Source organism: Lipophrys pholis, assembly GCF_963383615.2.
Source record: "Lipophrys pholis genome assembly, chromosome: 18".
Classification (NCBI taxonomy): domain Eukaryota; kingdom Metazoa; phylum Chordata; class Actinopteri; order Blenniiformes; family Blenniidae; genus Lipophrys; species Lipophrys pholis.
In genome coordinates this window covers 16,922,542-16,944,715 of record NC_137646.1, presented here as the reverse complement: position 1 = coordinate 16,944,715, position 22,174 = coordinate 16,922,542, and the positions used below count along the sequence as shown (strand labels likewise).

General features: G+C 43.2%; 2 protein-coding genes across 5 annotated transcripts in view; one reads left to right on the top strand and one right to left on the bottom strand.

Annotated features, from left to right (window-relative positions):
• The first annotated feature begins 804 nt into the window (after positions 1 to 804).
• On the top strand, positions 805 to 3,507 carry LOC308123697 (fatty acid-binding protein, intestinal-like). Its single transcript, XM_080486318.1, has 4 exons — positions 805 to 962; positions 1,230 to 1,402; positions 2,366 to 2,473; positions 2,599 to 3,507. The coding sequence occupies exons 1-4, from the start codon at positions 896 to 898 to the stop codon at positions 2,647 to 2,649; spliced, it is 399 nt and encodes a 132-aa protein (XP_080342444.1). The 5' UTR covers positions 805 to 895; the 3' UTR covers positions 2,650 to 3,507.
• A 7,982-nt stretch (positions 3,508 to 11,489) lies between these two features.
• Positions 11,490 to 22,174, bottom strand: part of rbpms (RNA binding protein, mRNA processing factor) — a 39,875-nt gene continuing 29,190 nt past the window's right edge. For 3 of the 4 annotated variants that reach the window (XR_013936224.1, XR_013936225.1, XR_013936226.1), the window contains 2 exons: positions 12,505 to 12,625; positions 11,490 to 11,897 (listed from right to left, as the gene is read on the bottom strand). The gene's annotated coding sequence lies outside the window, so the exon portion shown is untranslated. The remainder of the gene's footprint in view (positions 11,898 to 12,504; positions 12,626 to 22,174) is intronic. The other variant, XM_080486115.1, reaches the window with a different exon arrangement.

Below are 22,174 nucleotides of genomic sequence, written 5' to 3'. Positions count from 1 at the left end.
CTTCATCGCCACAAAAGCTTCTGAAAGCAGACAGATCGCTCTCTTCAATGATGAAGACAGATTTGTAGTCAACAGCAAACTGATGAAGTGTTAAAACTCAAGTTGCTTCACCTGGAACTAAAACGTATCCATCAATTTTAATCAGAGGAACCCGATGAAGGAGAGACATTTACCTTTATTGTTTGATGGAGCGACACAATACAGGAACTATCTTTCTAAAGTGATTTCCTCCTCTGCCTGGAATGATAAATCTTACAAATCACATCTCAATCAAAGCGACCAGAACTTCACAAACACATCCAGTCACTTGGGACAGTTTTTTTTTGTTTTGTTTTTTTTCTAAACTTTTGGTTCTGCTTCTGCGCCGAGAACGCCAGCTCAGGTTGTCACTGTCACACAGCGAGTCGTTCTCATGCCAAGCACAACCAAAGTGACAAAGGAGAGACTGAGCAACAGCGAGAGGGGCTCGGTGGAGCGACTGCCATGGGCAACCATACAAACAGCTCCCGCTTTGTGTTTCGTCTCTTTCTCCCACGGAACAGTGCCACAGTGTTCATCCGTGCCAGATCGGCGGAGGGGAGTTGCCCTGCAGCTATTTATCAGCGTGACCTCGAGGTCGTGCAGCAATCGCCCTACATTTGACACAGTTTTTTTTTGTTTTTTTTTATTGTTTTTTTTTTTTTTTTTAATGGCCACACATCAGCAGACAGATAATCAGTGAGATAAAGAAGGGCATCTCCCGTGCCAGCACGGAGCGGGGATGGAGAGGGTGGGGGTGATAGTGAGAGGGGAGGGGGGGTGGGTATAAAAGGGAGGCCAGTGGGCATTTTGCAATCCCACGCTCTGCTAGTGCTTCATCACCGTCCTGCCTTCAGCCCAGACGAGCCCCGCAGCCATGGCGTTTAATGGAACCTGGAAGGTCGACCGCAGTGAGAACTACGACAAGTTCATGGAGGAAATGGGTGAGTCGTCTGTGATGAGTGAGTCCTCTGTTAATTGGCGACTTAAATCTTGCTCTGCAACTGACGTGTCATGAGTCTTCTTATGGTCCGGCATGGCTGGAAAGTGTTCATAACTTTTACATTATCTGTACCAACAGCCTCTGTCAGCGTACTTGGTCATGCTATATAACACTTAAAGTGTCAATGCAGGACTTCCCCATCGAGGTTGACTTGTTTCTTTGAACGCGGCAAAGCCGGCAACAATATTTTACTTCTCCATCCCAATAGGCATTAATGTCATGAAACGCAAGCTGGCAGAACACGACAACCTCAAGATCACCATCGAGCAAACCGGGGACAAGTTCCACGTCAAGGAGTCCAGCACTTTCCGCACCAAAGACATCGACTTCACGCTGGGCGTCCCCTTCGACTACACCCTGGCTGATGGCACCGAAGTGTCGGTGGGTGAAGCTCAAGTCGCAGAATAATGCTAAAGTCAAAGTAAGGCTGCAGTGGGAGACGCTGCAGCGGGACTAACGTAAGAGGATGCGGTTTCCAGGCAGGACAAGAAATCATGGATCATGAATTTCAACCACCTCGTCTCTTTAGTAGTTTGGTTCAAACCAGCAAACTTTAAGTCAATACTTATTGTCCCCCAGGGAGGGCAATTAGTTTGAGAGGCAAATTAAAACCAGAACATCCGTACATGAGACAACAAATATATAAAATCACTCTACAGGGATGAATGAGCTCCTTTTTGTTGTTGTTGTTGTTGTTGTTGTTGTTGTTGCCTGACGCCCAGATGCCAGCTGCATGTGGGCTTCAGGTATGTGCATCCAGGGGGCGTAGGGGGTCTGCAGGCTCAGTCTGGCCTCTTCACAGACCTCATTTTGAGCAGGTCAGCGAGGCCATTGAGGGTTTCTTGCCAACATTTTCTCTCTGTGTGTGTGTGTGTGTGTGTGTGTGTGTGTGTGTGTGTGTGTGTGTGTGTGTGTGTGTGTGTGTGTGTGTGTGTGTGTGTGTGTGTGTGTGTGCGTGCGCGCGCGCACGTGCACATTTTGGCAGAGCTCAACAGCCTGCTCATTATTCCCACAAGACAAAAGTCCAAACCAGCAGATGCAGTTAAAAGTTAATAAACGTTTAAACCGTGGAGCTTTTAAGAAAAGTACATCGGCTGATGAGCCTCCGCGCAAAGCGGGTCGGTTTCAAAGGTTAAGTTTGTTGTCGAGAATCGTTCCATTAGTCCACAATTTCCATATCTTACGTGGTTCACTTCCCCTATAGGCTGTTACTGCCCCACATATAGAAGGACCAGATGAAAAACGGCTCGACTGGAATCTAAAGCAATGAAACACTGAACCGAGTTAAACAGACGCTACTGTAAGAAGAATGCTTCGTACCAACTGTGTATTTTTTCACCTCAGGGTACGTGGGAGATGGAGGGCGACATGCTGAAAGGCAAATTCACCAGGAAAGACAACAGCAAGGTCCTGACCACCACCAGATCCTTGGTGGGCGGAGAGCTGGTGCAGGTCAGTGGGTTCAAGTGGCTGACGTCCGTCTCAACTTGGCACCGACGTAACTTACTAATCACCGCAGCTTCGTCTCAATAAAAGCCTCCGTAAACAAACCGTGCCTTTGTGTTTTCCCCCTGCAGACCTACAACTACGAAGGGGTGGACGCCAAGAGGGTTTTCAAGAAGCAGTAACCTCGACCCTGGAGTTTATATTTTATATTTTTATAGATGGCAGAGTATGTTTTGTTTTTTTTGTTTGTTTGTTTGTTTGTTTTTTGTAACAATAGAGCATTGCCAAGTTGAGTGTTTTCTCAAGATGTTTTATAAGAATTACCTCAAAATGTTGGCATCTTAAATAGTTGGTAGATGACTTATCATCACAGTGCTGTATCTACAACTCTTAAGACTGGTCAGTAAAGGAAGTCTAAATAAAATTAAAAAAAAAATGTCTTCTTAATACATTCAAGTGAACTGATGACTAAGTGAATGTGTGGTTGGATGTACAGGGGAAGAAAATCACAGCTGAAAAGTTCATCTACGACACTAATTTGTCATTTGTCTCAAATGGTTTCATTCCGTTTTGAGATATCTTCTATCTACTCATACAGCGAATTTGACTGAAGATGTATATGTTTCTTATTGCCTTGAAGAATGGTGCGTAAAATATTGAAAAGAAAGAGTGGAAAGCGTCAAAGTGATGACGCAAGTTCCTGATTGATTAAACCAGAAATGTCATGTTTAGAAAGCCATTGTGATTTAAGTGAAGCGACCTGGTCGGTGTCTCAGGGGTCGGAACGTGACGTCACCCTCATGTTTACACCCTCAAAACTACATCGGACCCACGTTGAAGCGGCACAATAACAAACCCCAACAACATGAGCCACAACCGATAGTTTGATGTCTTTAAAAACTTGTGTAAGTTGATTTGCACTAATGATTTCTGTACGTCGTTTTACAATAAAGCAACTTTCATGTGCGACTCCAGGCTAATGTCGGTTATGTGTTATATGTTATTTCACATCTGGTGAATCTGAATAAAACTCGTAAATGAAGCAGTGAGGGTTGATCAAGCTGCTGCTGCGACGCGATGAAGCGCAAAGATCACATCTTAGATCTTTAAACAGCATCATAAGCTCACAATTGTGCTTTTTAAAAGCGAGGCCTGTTTTAGCCACACACACACACACACACACACACACACACACACACACACACACACACACACACACACACACACACACACACACACACACACACACACACACACACACACACACACACACACACACACACACACACAGCAAGGCTGCGGTGTGATCACATGGAGACAGTCTTCTGTGGTCACGTGCTGGCCTTTGGGCGCTATCTTGAGGACTCGGGAGAACGGGTGGTTCATCACATGGTGGGTTTGCAAAGAAAAAAGAAAAAAAAACAGTAATGAAAGTATTCAAAATGCATGCAGTGAGTCCTGCAGACCGCAAGAGGGCAGTCTCTGACCACTTCTGTTACACTTCTTTCAGCAGTCACAGCAGTGGATGTCAATGCAGCTTGCGCCACAGATTTGATTAGTTTTAACTATGCCAACTAGTGCAAAATACTGCAAAAAATATCCACACTTACACACACAAAAAAAAAAAAAAAACATATTTTCCATGTGCAGCTTTGGATTACTTGGATTTTTATGTCATTTGCTTTTCCAAATCTGCAGATTGATTTTGAATCATTTTCTCCAGCGTGAAGTTTACAAGGAGATTGACATTTCTCAGAATACATTTTTTTTGCCCCGACGCCCCTCACAGTTTCACTATTAATACTCAGTCCACTTCAGCGACAGCAAGATAGCTGTGAGTCATTGAAATGACGTTTTGGCTCAGGTCTCTGCCATTTTGTGTGGATGATAGATAAATGGCAAACAGCTATGTCTATATTTTGCAAGTAAGGTCATCATGCGGGCCGGGAAGGACCATTCAAGGGTCCTCTCACCTTTAACTTCAAGAGACACTTCTGAAGTCGACTGAACAATCTGATGTGAAGTGGCTCCTGATGCTCTGGTTCCACTCTATAGATCTTCCCCAACTTCTGGAAAGGGGTCTGCACGAAGTCTTGTGGAGTCGCAGTCCTACATGTTGCTTGTGCATCTTGTCCAACCACACATTAACTTTCTATGACTCTGCTTTGATGCAGCGTTCTGTAAACAGCCAGTAACTTCAGCAGTGCTCGCCCTCCACAATGAGGGTGATCCGGACAACTGTATGATTTCCCTCATGTTGACAGAACAGAACCCAAAAAAATGCTATTTACACTATATAAACAGTCATTTATTAGATGTTGGTATGACATATTGTAACATGTTGTCATGTCTGTTTTTTAAGCTTCAGATATTTCAGTGGAAGCAAATCTTTAAAAATGTAAACTTAGATAATGACTGAATGCCAACTAATAAATTGTAAATATAGTATTATCCGTCCTCACTTATCCAAATCTGGACTTTCTGAGATGATGTCTGACATCGATCTATTGCAGCCTCCAGCTCCTCCCTGAGCAGCACCATCTTTCGCGGAGGTAAACGCCCCACCACGCACGAGGCTAATCTGGCAGAGACTGAGCTGCTTTGAACGCCTGTTTTTCCCCCGCTGTGGGGAGGAAAGTCCCCCGAGAGGCCTCAGACGCTGGAAGGCTGAACAGCTTTCAGAGCAGAGGGAAAGTGGGCCGTATGCCTCCTTTTTCTTTGTGCTGGGATATGCTTTTCAGTTTTACAGGCTTTCTAAAGCCTATATATAATAATGATAATTATTATATACAAATGCTGTGGTTTATGAATTATAGAATATAGGAGACTGAAGGGTCAGAGTTTGGATGAAATTCGTGGAGTTTTGTTCAAAGTAGAAATATATACAGATACTTAAAAACAAAAACTATATATATATTTCTCATACTTTCAATGGAGCACGTGTAGCCTGTTGTACTGCTATTGCACCATAGAAAAGGGCCGATGCAGTTGAACATTAAACATGAGGCCAGTACCAAGTGTTGTCAGTGAATGCTGTAATGTCCTATCATCACCACTGGGAAGCGCTGTGGAGCTCTTTGTGTTTTAAGAAGAACAAAAAAAGGCCTCACTTGCCGTATGATGTCATCTTTAGTGGAGTTATCATATGACACACACACACACACACACACACACACACACACACACACACACACACACACACACACACACACACACACACACACACACACACAAAGAGAACTCTAAATATTGCAATAATAACTCTCTGGACTTATCTGGAATCTAGCAGCATGAAGTCAGTGAGGGAGACAGGAAAAGTCGTGGGAGAGTTAGCCTTCAGTGTTTTGATTGCTGAGAGAGTGAGGGCGCTGGGGCCCACCCAAGGGAGGTGAAGTCGTGGAGGAGCAAGGAGGAGGAGGAGGAAAATGAAAGAAGGTGGACAGAGGAAAAGACGAGAGTAAGGACAGGAGGAGGAGGAGGAGGAGGAGGGGGGGGGGGGGGGGGGGGCACTCCCCCCCGCGCTGTAAAATCTAATCCACTGACTCACTCTGATCAGGTTATCTACAGAGTGACGATCACACTGACAACAACACGACGGGGAGTGTCAGGCCTTTTAAGTTTCCAAGAAGGTACAGCCAAATTCTGGCCAACCGCTGCTCAGACAGTGACTGTGCAGACACAGGCTGCAGAATGATGAGTCAGTGGTTAGTCAGGGCCGAAACCTGCTCAATGCAAACCCTTTCAAATGAACACACTGTGGATTGGGAATACATGACAGCTTATAATAGGACATCTAGGAAAACCAGTAGCACATATAATTTTAGGTTTTACACCTGGAAAAACATTTTGAACTGTCACAGGAAGCTGTAAGGCTCAGTTTACTGGTCAGCCGAAATCCAGAACTTAACAGACAGTGGTCAAGAGTTTATGGCCTAAAGAATGAGATTGTGAATACAAGTGGCTGAAGTGAATTTCATCCACAGGGTACTAGGATTACATACCTGTGACGAAATGATGACCTCGAACATGTAAGACAGACTAAAAGAAGAGACCCGATTCATTATGTGGATGGATGGATGGGTGGACAATGTTGTTCAACATTGTGTTAAGACTCAGGACGCCAGACACTGCCGTCAATGGAACAGATGCTCAACTTATTCCCAACAAGGAAAAGCAAAAGTACAAAATAAAGTCCACGGGATCACCGGAGCGCACACTGATGCACTACTGAAATATCGAAACAGAAACAGAGACGAGCAAACAACCAGAACACGCAGGGGACGGCCAATATAAACCACGACCACCAGGTGAAGACAATCAGACACTCAGACACAGGTGAAACACATGAGGGCAGCAATCAGACAGGAGGGGAAGTGGTGGAGTCTGAAATGAGAGACAGAGTCAGAATCTTACAAAGCACAAACACCACAAAACATGAACCATGACACGAGTGTCATCTTTTAATACCTCATGTATTCCTACATTGCTGCTGTCATAATTACTCCAGCCACTAGAGGCCACTATAGACATTATCATTTTGCTGGAATAATGAGGACGAATACCAAAAAAGACATGTAACTAGTTAGGCTAAATCGAAATCTACGGTAAAATGAAACCATGAAATTCACTCTTCCTTCCATAATAGTTCAAACATCCTGTACAGTACATTGCGCAACTTATACGCTTCAAAGCAAACTGCAGTTCAACATTTCTACTTGATGCATGTGCATCATATTAAAAATAATGGCAACAAAATATCACTTTGTGAATGTTATCTCGCTGGGCTCCAACACTCGTGAAGTGTAGCGTTAAAAAACACAGAGAAACTACCGACCCTATGAAAGAGACCGTTTGTAATGTTTGGTCAATGTTTCACTGAGCTGAACCGTCACAGGGAAGAACAGAAAGGCTGGCACAGAGGAAAAGAGCAGAAGAGTTTTTAATTAGCTTTTTGTCTCAACTGTTCATTTTGTGTTTTAAAAAAAAAGAAAAACCTCCTCAGAAGACATCTGTTTGAATGAAGAAAAAAACCCCAAAACAGAAACACCTCTTTAATGGACTTGTCAAAGAGAGTAACACCATTACAAAGTGTTGCCAGTCCGGTGTATGCATGCATGCATGTACCTAGACGAACACCTACCCACTCTCCTCCACTCTGACACCCTGCAGCACCCAGAGGCACGGACGAGTGTGTGTCATGCGAGAAGCTGCCGTGTGCCACCCGGTGTGACCGTGCAGACGGAGGAGAAACTAAATTGGCTGTGGCCTCTGTCTCAGGAGTGGCCAGCCCCTGGGTTTGGCTATTCTTATAGAGGGCGGGAAGAGGTCCGCAGCTCCCCTGGCACACAAACCACTTTATAGGCTCCCACGTCATGTTTTGATGGACTCCCGGGATTGTGGGGGAGGTGTTATCCAATGACAAGTGTGTGAGAGAGGAACGGCAAAGGGAGCAGTGTGCAGGTGCGTCTCTCCATGTGGGTAAAAAGGCAACTTCTGAGCAGATAGCTCAGTTTCCTTACAATGTGGCGACCAGCAGGGCTCACACTCCTTTTAATAAGAAGTCACTGAAAGACGTTCAACATACTGAAGTGAAACTAGACTTTTGTGAACGAATTTAATAGTCATATACAAATAAAAGCAAAGGTGAACTAAAATATTTGATTAAGACCAAGGTTTGACTGGTTTTTTTTATGTTTAGGTGTAACATGTCCTCAAATGTTGCATTTGCTTGGATTAAAAAACTTCATTTCAGGTAAAATGCTTCATGGCCACACCAGGCTTGAAATTAATCTCACTTTAGATGAAACAATAAAACACCTTACCTGTCGTTTTAATCCTGATTATAAAACAAACAAAGATTTTCTTAAAGGTGAACGCATATCGAACAAACTATTAGGATAGGGAGGTTTGACATAAATGTGACCATTTCGTATGGTGGGATACGAAATGAAACCTCCCAACAAGGCTATTCAGCCTATTTTGATCTAATTAATTACATCTTTGAAACTCCAGGGTACTAAATCAGGTACAATGTGTGTGTTTTTGGGTTTTTTTGTTTGTTTTTAACAAGCTACTGTTGCTAAGTTTATACAAAAACTGTAAAGTAAAAAGTATATACGTGTTATCTCCCAGGTCCTCTGGCTCATGTGGATAAGACACCATTGGTATTTGTAGGCTCAATTCTATATTTCTTCTAATTGTGCTGACTAGTTTATTCCTCGCAATGTCCCTGCTTATCATAAACTAAGAGGATAGGATTATTTATTCCATGAAAGGTGAATTTCATTGCACAAATGATGTATTTTTTCCACTTAAGTCCAGGCTGGCTAATTTGGTTTGATGACACACTAATGCTGGTAAATGTTCCTTTAATGTGTGGCTCAAGCGTGTGGCCGTTGGATCCTGAGAGGTCAAGGCCTGGACTGGTCACTTCATCCCCCGCTGGTATTTCTCACCCTGTAACTGCATCAGCTCCGCCATTAACCGCATTACCTCAGTACTGAACAGACGGCAGCCTTCCAAGAAAAGTCGGACCCTGATGAGAGGAACAATGTTGGGAAGCGTGTACTTTGAGGGACGTGTTTTAACTTGTGACGTACCGGTGACAACACATCGGAAGAATATCAATTACAGTTTGGATTTTCTCACAACCAGTGTTACTTCCGTTTAGATGCAGCACAACTATAAATCTATTTTATAGTTCTTGTTATGTCACGTTTTGATTATTTTAATTTGCAATGTGGACTTTAAATTACAAGTAGAGCTCAGTTTCTCATTGAGGTCGTCTTACTGCTGCCGGTATTTTCCCACATCGGATTAATGCATCTAACTTTAAAACATGATAAACAACGAGAGAGAAAAAACGAGTGCACGTTTTCAAATGTATACCAATGCTTTCAGTGAGGAAGACCGTAACATTAAGTGTGGCAGCGTCTGCCATGTGATCAGCTGAGATCGATCCTAAATGAGGTGAAGCAGAATCTAAGAATGGATCAATAAAGACATCAAGACACCAGGGATATTGTCAATCTTTAATGGCAGATGGCCTGAAATGTCTTCATATTACACTTTTCATAAAAACTTCTCATTTTGTTCACCCTTTTTTTTCTTTTTTTCTCTTTTTTCTTCCTCCAAACAAACAAACCTCTGCAATTCACCGAAATACAGTTTCTCCTTACAGCGGCTAAAGTACATAAATATCAACAGTACTCTACGCGTTAAGAAAAAAAAAGAACAGAGGGGCACACACACACACACACACATGCCGTGAACATGCACAGAAACACACAGCTACACACACGGTATACTAAAACAAGTAAAGGAATAGTTGTTCTCTTGACAGAAAAAAAAAAAAGGAGGGATCATCAAATTCACTTCCAGGAAACCGGTGTACCGTACTGCTGGCGAGACACACGAACCATCCATTCATTCATTCGATGAGCTTTTGATTTTCTCTGGATTTCACAGTGAATTATGTAGGTAAAACAGTATTCACATATCACGTACAGTATGCTCCGATCAGACAGACACAAACCAAATTAACAAGCTCTAGAAAACAAAAAAAACCCAAAAACAATTACCAAATGAATATACAATTAAACTTACAATAATACTTACACTGAATTATATGCAGGGCATCCTCTATGAACTTTAAAAAGACATTACCCTTAAAAACACACACACGCACGCTTCATACACATTTTATAAATACTTGTTCTAATAAATTTGGTGCCACACTCGGCTTAAAAAAATGTCTGTAAAAGCAACAACCTGCTTCATAAAATCAGTCGATATGCTAAATATGATGCATATTATCATTATTCATTACAAACACTACTGTATATGATTCAACCAGTCCAATATGATTGTACACACCTGGGCTAAACATCACAGGGAAAGGAACAATGTGTTTTTGTTTGTTTTCTTACAGTGTTTTCGATTGTCACATCACTATGAAATGTGACTTAGCCTCATCAGAAGGAAAAGTACAAGAATCACTGATTACTTTTTTTTTTTTTGTACAAACGCGACATGAATGCGAAGTTTGGCGTCAAAATGTCACAAAAATATGATCAGTCGATGATATGTCGTACAGCAGAGACGTTATTGCAGGCCCAGAAAGACACAAGATTACAAAAGATTCTTCTTTTTTTTTTTTTTTTGTCTGCTTACACTCCCATCATTACTATGTAAATTCAAACTTTTACAAAAGCAGGTTGAATCACGTTGGCTCCCTAAAAATAGACAAAAGAGACAAATTGCTTAAAGTGAATATCCTTTCAGACACAGAGTGGCTCTTTGGAGTGACACAAAAAGGGACACGCAGCAAAAATAATGTCATACTTCATAAGAAATCAGACTGAGGACTACAAAGCAGTCAAAAATGGAATAATTCCACTAGTCTAGATAGCTCTCCAGTGTAAAAAAAAAAAAAAAAAAATGCCTTTGGTCTTTTGTTTCTCTATAGTGTGTTGCTGTCCTCCTGCAGATTCCTAATTATAGCAGGGCTCAGTTTGCCATGTGCCGCCGTCTCTCGGGGGGTCACTCTGCCTTCACCAGCGATGGCTTACTCCTGTCAATGCCTCTTTTAACACATCTGATTACCTCAAGACTGCAGACTTAAGAGCTGAATCAGGTTGGGCTTTGTTGCCGGACCGGACGTCACGGCGCTTCGCCGGCCGGACGAATGGACTCGCCGCGCTCACACAAACACAAACACACACACGCGCGCGCGAGCGAGCGAGCAAACCAGAATGGACACAGCATGTCGAGAAGACGAGGACCGCTTTGGTATAGCAGGGCGACGTCTTTTTCAATGGCACAAAACACGAAGGGCTAAATAAAAATAAAAAGATTAATAACAAATGTATGAAGGTTCCTCACACATTTCAGCACAACATGAACCAATCAAAACGAAAACCATTTCAAACATTGTCTTGATTACAAAAATACATTTTTGTATTTCTTTAAAATATCTAAAAATGTACAGCATTGGGGTTTTTTTTTTCCTCTTTTTTTTTTTGCAAAGTCATGCTTCAACATGTATTTATTAATCATAATAACATTAATATGAATGATATACAGAATAGTAATAATTATAGTCATATAATAACACTACTCAGTAGCACTTTAGCCACACTTCCGCATGTTTGGCCTTGCAAAGCGGCTGCATAAAATGCATTTCGCCCCCCCAACCTTTCACGGTCTTGCTGGACGGACGGCGCGGTCAGTCAGGGAAACAAGGGGGCGCCGTTGTCGGTACCTTTCGGTGGAGGTGTCGGAGGAGGTGTAGCCAAAGCGCTGCCTGTAAATCTGGAGTATGTAACAGTATAAAAAGAAGGAGTTGGAGGAAGTTTGGGGGGGGGGGGGGCTCGATGTGTGATGGAGGCTGGGGTCTAGTATGTCCTGAGGCCCATGAGGCTGCTGCTGCCTGAGAGAGACGGAGACAGAGAGAGAAAAGGCGAGATCGCCATGGTCACCGCACGTGAACCTTGTACACTGGGGAATCATGGGGGGGGGGGGGGGTGTTGCACGACACGCACGTTCTCACACCGAAGAAAGTAGAAGCTGAAATGCACACACACACACACACACACACACACGAGCGCACGGGCACACACACAAAATGTGTTTCTTGTTTTCTCCTCAATTTCTCACACTTGCTGCTCTGACGCCAAGACCACACACACTTTTCATCCCACAAATATCTAATCTGCGACTGTGTTTTCAAAACATTTTTATCTGCTGAGCAAAATGTTCAAACGCACACATATGAAAGCTGACATGGTGTCAATACGGCTCGGCGTGGTTACGTTCATCGCAGGTGACGCGATACTGACTGTCTCTCTCTCTCTCTCTCTTTCTCCATCCACCAAAAAAATAGAAAACAACAAAACAAATTTTCACACTTTTCCTACAAATCTACACTCTCAAGTCAGACGCGGCGCCACAGGGGAGAGCGGCGAGGTGAGATCTACCACCTTTTGTCCTCGCCCGCTGGGATCAGCGGCCGTGAAGCACGGGAGCCATAAACTCACCGACGGTTGCGCTGCTCCGAGAGCTGGACTCAGGTCAGTCCTCCTGGTTTCTAATAGGACACGAGAGGCAATCAGCAACGCCCGTCACAGCCGGCCACGGCCACCATCACACATCAGGAACCTGCGGACAGCCGGGAGACAGTTTTAGTGGACAGAGCCAATCCCGCCGGCTGGAGGAGCGTTATTGTTGAGGCTGCGTAAGAGAGGAGCTTATTCAGCTTTATGGCTGTATAAATTTTAGCCGCGTTGTGTTGGAGAGCACGACAGGTTTGTTATTGCCGCTGACCACTGTATAGTCCCGGTTTTTGAGTGTTGTGTGGGATTATTTTTAACCCGAAAAAAAAACGGCGACCTTTCTTTTCCCCTTTCAGTTCAAAACTATGACAGGAAGTCTTGATTTAATCTTGGCAGTGTACTCTGGCCTGCTACTACTGAGCTCACACTCCAACAACATAGTGTCCAAAGCTGGATGCCTGAACAGACACAGATGTCTTCATTTGATCCAGAACACAGACGACCGCTTTCTGAGCTTCGTTTCCGAACGGCAATGCACAGCTGATCCCGGCGTCGCCATTTTAAACTGTGCTTGTGTTTGTACCAAATGCACTGCAGCACCTTTTCAAGCACTTTATATACTGCTTTTTATTAAGGTACATCATATCAAACAGCAATAAATCAAAACCCAAACCAACTACAAAAAAAAGGGAAAACGATAACAGTCATATGAGGTTTGTACACCCGCATGTCCGTGTTCACACTGTGGATGAGCTCAAATACATGTTGAGTATAATATATAGAGATAGTAGGAGAACCTGTTATGTGGTTTAATATAGTATGAAAGGCATTTAATCAGCCACCTATATCGAGCTTGTCCTCCCATATGTGGAGAGGTTATTGTGTTAGTGTTGTCAAATAAGAGATCTTAACTCCGCTAGTGGAATCACAGAAGTACCTCTTTGACTCACTTTAAGAGGTGGAATTTGACTGAAATAGTACATTGTTCTTCCCGGGGGGGTGTTGTTCCAATGATGGCCATTACCAGGTCAGGGTCCAGAGTGACGCCAAAAGCTGCTCAGAGACTTACCAAACCGAAACACGTGGCTCGATGTGGTGTGTTCACGTCTCTAACTATCTGCTGGCCACAGCTCATCAGAGAGTGCAATGCCTAAATCCTCCTCCCGTGTCACTCTGGTACCTCCGAATGATGGCACCTTGATTTCTTGTAATTTTGAAACCCTCCTCTTCTCACTTCGATTAAACTCGACATCCAATACAATGTTAGGCGTTAAATGAGGGAATCGCCGCGGCACGTTTTAGACTAGAAGAGTACTCCGCTCCGCAGACAGTGTGTGGCAAGTCTACTTTTTATAGCCACGTCAAGCTGTGTGGAGGTGATCCAGTCAGGCAGGAAAGACACAATGAATCTGTTCATGTTCAAAATTAAACATCTTGTGTTGACAACACGTGATATTTCAATTCATTAATGCACCGCGTCGCCGTACCTGGTGCTGCCAACAGGCCAGAAGTCAGAGAGAAAAGTAATAAAGTCAACATCTATTAGGCTTGTGGCAGACAGCAGGTTTGAACTGTGGAACAAAACAGCCACGTCTGGTGTAGATTATCCCACGTTTTACCTCAATTACCATTTACATGATAAGGCAATCAAATTCAGGGCAAAATTGTCTTAATCTACAGCCAAAGTTCCAAAAGTTTGTTAAACCAGAATCCAGGTATCATTTTTAGTCCAAACAAAGCATCAGCAGATTACATTTTCTTCTACAGCTGTATGATAAAGTAGGAAATATCTTCTTTCAAATTTTTGTCATTAAGACGTCTCCCACTGCAAACATTTCCTTCTTCAGAAGTCTTGCTAAAGGCACAAAACTTAGCGCTGTTCAAGGGCAACACTATTCCATATTGTTCTTAAAACACACATTCCTAGAACTGGATGTGTTTTGAGAAAATGTATTCAAGGAGCAGGAATCAAAACCATGTACTGTTCTCATGATTACTTTGCAGAACAAAACCTGTTTGTATCCGATGAACTGCAGGTCTGACTATATAAAAAACCAGTATGAAAATGGAAGCGGGTGGTTATCCGCTTGGCCTACAAATACACACGTCATCCCCGCAGGAAAAGTTTCAAAAACACTACGACCAACACAATGGCACTTTGCTGAAACAGAGGATGTAAGTACTTATGTGACGCTTCTCTTTATCAACCACATCTCCCTGCACCACCAGCAGACCCAGGAGAAAGGTCAGCCCTCCAACGCTCCGCACCAGATGTATCCCTGAGAATAGACACCTCATGGAGGCCGCGGTAACTGGTTCAAAGGGAGGGGGGGGTGGTGGAATAATAAACAATTAGTAAATCAAACATGACCTGAATAGAAAGAAATAGATACAGGAACTGTTGCAGACAAAGAAGAGGGGCTACATGGGGACTCTTCCTTGTTCAAAGAAACAGTGCATTTTTGAAGGGGCACGGCTGGCCTACCTAATGCCCCATTGCGTGTTCAATCAGGGATGAGGCAATCGATGCGTTGCACAGCCCGCTTGGCTAAACTGATGCGACGCATACTTCCAGATCTCCCAATTTGTTCTGGCTGAGACACCAAGGTTAGAGATTGGGTTGATCATTGAACATGTCTGTGCGGATTAGGGGGAAGGTTTAGTGATTTGCGGGCTTAATGTGTTACATCCAATAACTCAACCCAGGCGCATAATGTGAGATAGGTAAACAAGCAGTGCTTGAGAATGTGGGAGGTGACTGGGTTTTCTCATGAATGTGTGGGTTGTTTCTCTCTCTCTCTCTCTTTTTTTTGCCCCTCCCCGAACAGTGTTTCATGGAGCAAATACTTCTGTTTATCACTGAGCATTGATCTCATGCAGTAAACGAAGAAGAGAAGACTTTCAGGTATTCAAGGAACACATTCCAACATACAACTTAAAATAAGATCACACTGCTTTAGTTGCATCGCTTGCTGAATTCCAATGTTCAATGTTGGAGACCATATATATATATACGTATAGTATACGTGTACGGAAAATAGGTAACTTCATAAAGTCTCTTAGAAAGAAGTCAGACCGTATTTCTATCAAAGTGTTTCCACAGATAATATATAAAAAACTTTGATTGTAAAGAAACTTTAAATACACCATTATCCAGTTTAAAATTGGAAGGTTTTAGAAAAGACAGCACCTTTGATTATGCGGAAACACTAATCTGATTAAAGTTGTATCATGTAAACAGTTCTTTTTAGATAGAATCGCAATCCACTTGAAATTATGATCACATTGTCAGAAGTGGTATTACAATATTAAGGATTCATCCATATTCAGTGCAGGTGGACTTCCACATAAATCACAAACCACAATGCAAAGCATCATGGGATTGATCCACTGACTGAATCAGATGGTATTCTTAATTTATAAAAACCTGCACAAACTTTCCGTTTGTTGTTTTAGATGTTACACTTACATAACAGTTGGTGGCGCTAATCCCTTTGTCACTTATTGTTAAAAAATAAATGAACAAACAAAAAAAATTTAAAATCTGATGGATAATTCAATTTTGCCTATTTTTCTTTTTAAAGTGAGAGGAATCTGCTATTTTTTCTTATCTTTGCATCCTACCACTGAATTCAGCAAAGTCTGCACATACTATCAAATGTGGTCTTTCAAGAGTCTAAATTATCATCAAAGAAAACTTAAAAAAAAAAAAGTGTTTTTAAAGTTCAGTAGTCTGGGTTTTAAATGAAAATGTAGCAGACTGCAGTTATGGAGCTCAAAGTTGCAAACAAACCCAAACCGCCCTTTAAGATTTCTACCTGTGCAGCGCGGCCATGAAAGAGATCTTGGTCTGAAGCCTCTTTAATCCGGGGAAAAGCCTTTAGGCCCTGGCTGTGTTTCTCACATACCAGCAATAGCTGCTGGAGCTGGTTGGTGATGAATGCAGCTGCTGACATGTATCTAGCTCTTGAGAGGCAGTGCCACAACACCGCCATACTGTATACGCCGGAGCGTCTGCGTGTGTCAGCAGGGGGCGGAGGAGTAAAGTCCCACTTCCTTATTAGAAAGGGCCCCAGCTGGACCTCAGCTCTCCTCCTGTGGGAGGTAGTCCAACATTGCACAGGAACCATTGGTTTTGTCAGGCTATTGGCCAAAGAGCTCCTCGGGGGAAGGCAGCCAGACTACACGCACACACGCACACACGCACACACGCACACACGCACACACGCACACACGCACACACGCACACACGCACACACGCACACACGCACACACGCACACACGCACACACGCACACACACACGAATACTCGTCTCTCTCAGGGTCACACACAAGCACGCATGATAGGGGTTTACACCCACTACACTCCCCCTGCTATGTCTTGTCAGATGGAAAATCCGGATTACCTTTGCCTCTAGTTCACTTGGCATTAACGTCCACTATTAGGTTGTCTTTGGCTGTCGCTCGGTGCCAGAGCATGAATGTCGGCAACAATTCAGCTTCACAAACAGATGAATGACTCGGCTAATCCTCCTGAGGTAGTACAAGAACCCAAACTTACACCACAATATGTTTGGGGAAAGTGGGTTGCTATTTGTTTGAAGTCGCGCTGAAAGAGAACAGCTGCAGACAAAGTTTTTCAAATGGTCCTCCACTAAACGGGCCGGATGCCAGGTGATTAGAACAACCCATTACCAGTCATGCCTAAAGACCCTGAACACTACCTCACTTTCAGCTGTTCGCACATCCACATTCAAGCCTCCCGCAGTTACACTTCCTAAGGCGAGCCGCATACTCTGGCCGTGAGTGTTTGGTGTTCGTCAGATGCCAAGACAACTAGCGACAGACCGCAAGCCTCTCTGGATCACGGAGCTGGTCACCCATCACCCTTCAACGCCGCTGATAACTCACACACAAACACACACACGGCCTATTTTCTGTTCTGAACACATGCGATCCGTCAACGGCGGCCAGATTATACAACAGTGGTGCAACACAGACGTCTTCCCTGTTCAAGTTTACTGTTGTTGCCTTGCAGTTTAAAGATTTTGCACAAGACGTCGAGTGACTTGTTGACTCGACTGCATCCATTTTGACAGACCCGGAGACACACAGGCTGGTAAACACGAGGGGCTTGTTTGAAAAGCTGCAAAATGTCAAGAGACAAACGACGCAGTGAGGTTAACTCAACAATGACATTACTGGTACGGTTCCAAGGCAGATAGTGTGAAACACGAGAGTCATTCAAATCTACTGTGGCTTCATGAGGACACATGTTTGTCTGTGTGATTAGGAGTTATGCACTCTTCTCTTAAAGGGACGGCTGTAGACAGCGCGGCGTAATCTACAGTTAGTGTGATGTTTGGAGACACTGAAAGACTGCACTAAAAAAACAAACACATTTTCACTGATACACATCGAACCTGGATAAAGTTGACGAATCTATCAGTACTGTATGATCAAAACAATTGAAACGACATTGATTATATATTTGGCTGCACGGTGGTCTACTGGTTAGCACCGTCACCTCGCAGCAAAAACAGCCCCGGTTCCAGGCGTTTGCATGTTCTTCCTGGGAGTTCTGTTCAGGTTACTCCGGTTCGTTCCATCCAACAACACGCACTGACCTGGCATCTCTGAATTAAGCTGTCGGCGTAAATGTGACTGTGGTTTTATGTTTCTCTGTATTTGGCCTGCTTGAACCGCTTCACCCCAAGAGTCTTAGATGGATGATATTTTCCTGTTGCTTGAGAGTCAATCAGATGTATTGTAGATGGTAAGTTGAACCATTGATAACAAAGCTGGAAGCGATAAATTAGTGTTGAGACACAAAGAACAAAGATAACAGGACACTGACAAAAGGATAACAGTGCAACTTTTCCCAAACTTCTCACATTTCCTGGTTACGTACAGTGGTGTGTATACAGTCTCCAGTGTCCTCCACATGTTCCTCACACAGATCCACCGATCTCACTCTCATGCGTCAGTTCACCTGCTCCTCACGTAGTTCATCATCAATACACTAATGCAGCATTTCAAAGCCATTGAACAACTTGTTAACAACGACGTCCAGAGCCTTCCTACAGCTCTCAGACATCCAGCTGAGATTAAAGCTTCCATACCAACATAACTCATTTAGTTTGTAAGTGTTCAGCAGCTTTTTCCAATGGCAGTGTTGTTGTTGTGGTGGATAATCCAGAGATCTCACTGGGAACACTTTCTGGGGTGTAAATCTGTTACTGAGAAGAAAAAACCTTTAATGTGAGGTCTATAAAAAAAAGAAACTGTCTGGAAAGACACAAAGCTGCTTATTTAGGTGTAATTTGTTGGCATTTTGAGCACCACTATCAAAATGTGTCTCTCCTCTATTGTGTGTCTCTCTACTGGAGTGGCAGCACTAATATCAGAGGCAGCGCTCTCAAAACCAGGGTAACAGGAAGAGGTGAGGTGAGAAAGATTTCTCTTGTGGTTTGAATCAACCAAACTTTTTGTTTGGCTGTGTACTGGTTTATCCGAGACCTTACGTTTGGGCCTGCCGCCTAACTTTCAGAGCATGTCTGCTTGTTTCTGCTGCATTTCCCTGTAATTATCACAATATTCTGAGTGAAGTCTCAGCTCCACTCTTCACTGCGAGGCAGATGTAGGGATTGTTGTTGTTTCACTGAAGGGCTAATATCCACTGGGGCAGCCTGACCGGCCAAATGACTTCCTCCTGGTTTGATAGAGGAGTAATTATTTCCTCAAAAGCCCCTCCCATCTCCACTCCCTTCCTCTTTATCCCTCCCCCCCTCACCGACAGAGATGAAATCCCCAAAATATCAAATTACCCTAAGAGCTCTTTATTCCTTCTGCGATATCTTCATCTGAAATCTCTAGAAGCAGGCGAGTTATGAGGCAGGGGTTAGAAGGAGACAGCGGAGGGCTAACACCAATCAACAGCCTGATGAATGTTAGACTGCATGTTACTGCCACCACCCGTACGCTCGCCGCCCCCCCCCCCCCCGAGGGCTGGGGAGAACATGTCTCTTCCTGTCCCGAGACACTGGAGGGAGGGTAACGGTGACAGTGGGACTGGTGCCGCGTGCACGCACACGGTCGGCCGGCTACAGATACGCAGACTAGCAGGGGGATTTGTTGTGCTTTGTGGTTTTGTTTTTCCGGCGAGCACAACGAGCGTTCAGCTCGCTTGAACCCGAGAGCCATGCACACGTGCTGGGTAGCTCATGCGTGGATACAGCTGACTCATGCACTTATCAAAGCACTTATTAGAAGCCAACTGCTCCACATGCTGTCCACAGCCTCGCCGGAATTAATTCATTGGAAATGTATTTCAAACAAAGCCCTGTGCTAATCACTTTTTAATAAAGATTCATAAAAACAGCCCTTCCGGCAGTATTCAGGTAGATCAGCAGTTCACGGTGCATATGTCGCGTTTATAACCTTTTGGATCTCCGTCTCTCTCTCTCTCTCTCTCTCTCTCTCTCTCTCTCTCTCTCTCTCGGTCTCATCTTTCTTTCTTTATAATTCTCCACTGTGTACTTCGTCAGAAGTGGAAATGCCAAAAAGTGGTTTCAAATTAAAAATGTATTTCATCCTGACAGGGTTTGACAAAGTGACAAACAGGCCCTAATATGAGCTGTAAGGGACCCACAGTATCAGAGAACAATATTCAGTGTTTATTATGGCGATGTGAGAGCGTGCACTGCACACAATAATAAACCTTCCCCTCACGTACAAAAAACAATATAGATCAGGCTTCCTTTGCACAGGCAGGTCTGTGCAGCCAATAATTTCCTCTAATGTTCCATAAAACAAACTACTCATGATGTCAGTCATCAAATGCTCGTGTTAGTCACATGATTCTGAATTGAAATCATAAACAATCTGAATCAAATTTGCTTCACCAATCAATAACTTCCCAGGAACAATGGATGAATCGACTGTGTACAATGTGAAAGGGGCTGATGAACGACAGAGGTTGAAATGTGATATTAATATTATCTGCTCATTGTTTGGTTTTCCATGCATCAGTTGCTCAAATTTCTAACTCGATAACAATCAGCAAGTATTTTATTGTAAATAAATGACTTAATACTACTTAAGTAATTTGTCACACAGCCTGCTGAAGCGAGCTGAAACTGTCCAAAGACAAAGATGCATGAATACCGAAATGTAACGATGGGCACATTAAAGTCACCACAATTCCTTTGTTTCCCAAACATATCCGCTTTTCACATCCTGTCCAGGTTTCTATAACGCTATGTGAAAATATCTTTTCAAAGGACTTTTAAGCTTGTATTTAAACTGCCAGGCACTTTGTACTAAACTACGGTCCATTGTTAAGTGGCATTAACTCCAAGAAGCTGCATTGTGTCGTTATGTTCACAAACAGCGAGCAGACAGAGCTGCAGTTCTTCAAATTTGCTCACAAAACTCCACTTTCAGAGGAACTAAAGAAAGTCCAGTAGGGCTCTTGTTTTGCTGTGATTTTCTACACAGAATTATTTCTGATTATTTCATTCGGACATTGGAAATGGAGGCATAATAATCTTATGTAAGTTGAGTAGTGTCTGCGAAACCGATCTTATTTTATGTCTCTGTTTATGGAGAAATCATTTATCTTATTTATTTATTATGTTTGGTTGTTATTCTCTTTGCATCTTTCATTACATAAAATGTCCTTGTACAATGTCAAACAAAGATTTCATTCTATTACGGATTATTTCGTTACGTTACTGAGTTTTATACTAACATTGAGAAGATATCCTGTGGATATATTAATATCATAAGGCACTTTTGAGTACATATCAAGTGTTATTGAAGTACTTTAAGGCCGGGTCATGCATCCTCTTTTTTGGAAATTAAAATCTGGTCACCCTCAACTAATGCGTAGCAGAAAATAAATTCTAACTGTTTATTGCAATAAAATCCAAAACAGTAGGTTGATATCACAGCCACAGGTATATCTAATTAATGTCGATAATGAGAAAAGTCACTCACCAATTTTGTTTAATTTCACCGAACGCAGCCAGAAATACTGAAGACTCTGAACCGCATGTCTCTCACCATGGGCTATATCAATGTAGAAGCTGTTATTAGCATTTTACTCGTGTTTTCTGAGCACTTGTCGGTGTGCTTTATTAAAACGTCGGCATTGGCACTCATTGCGTATTCCTTTTGACTCGCTGCTTTTGATGTCCGAGATCAACCGTAACATCAATGGGAGAAGTCGACACTCTGTAGCCTGTGACCTGAGCCGGGGAAAATAATGGAGTTCCCCCTTTAGGTCGCGCCTTTCATCTCTTTATGTTGATGTGTGAGGAGTGAGGAGTGGCTGCGGATTCATTGACCCACCAGGCTCCCCCCCCCCCCCTCATTTACTTCTAACGGGCCTAATGCTCTGCTTTAGCGGCATACATGTACAGTACTCACTTGAAGCTCACCAGCTCAAATTAGGCTAATTAGCTGGTTAGTTTGGCCGCTCGCTGGATGGAGGTTTCAGGGTGAAGAAAGGGTGCTAAATTGATGTACGTGCACGGACTAAGGAACAAGCCGTGATATTCCCAGCAGATGTTGCGGAATATCTCAAACTTGTTTACACAAAGTGTCATAACATTTGCTGAAGTATGTCGACGTCACAACACAATTTACACTT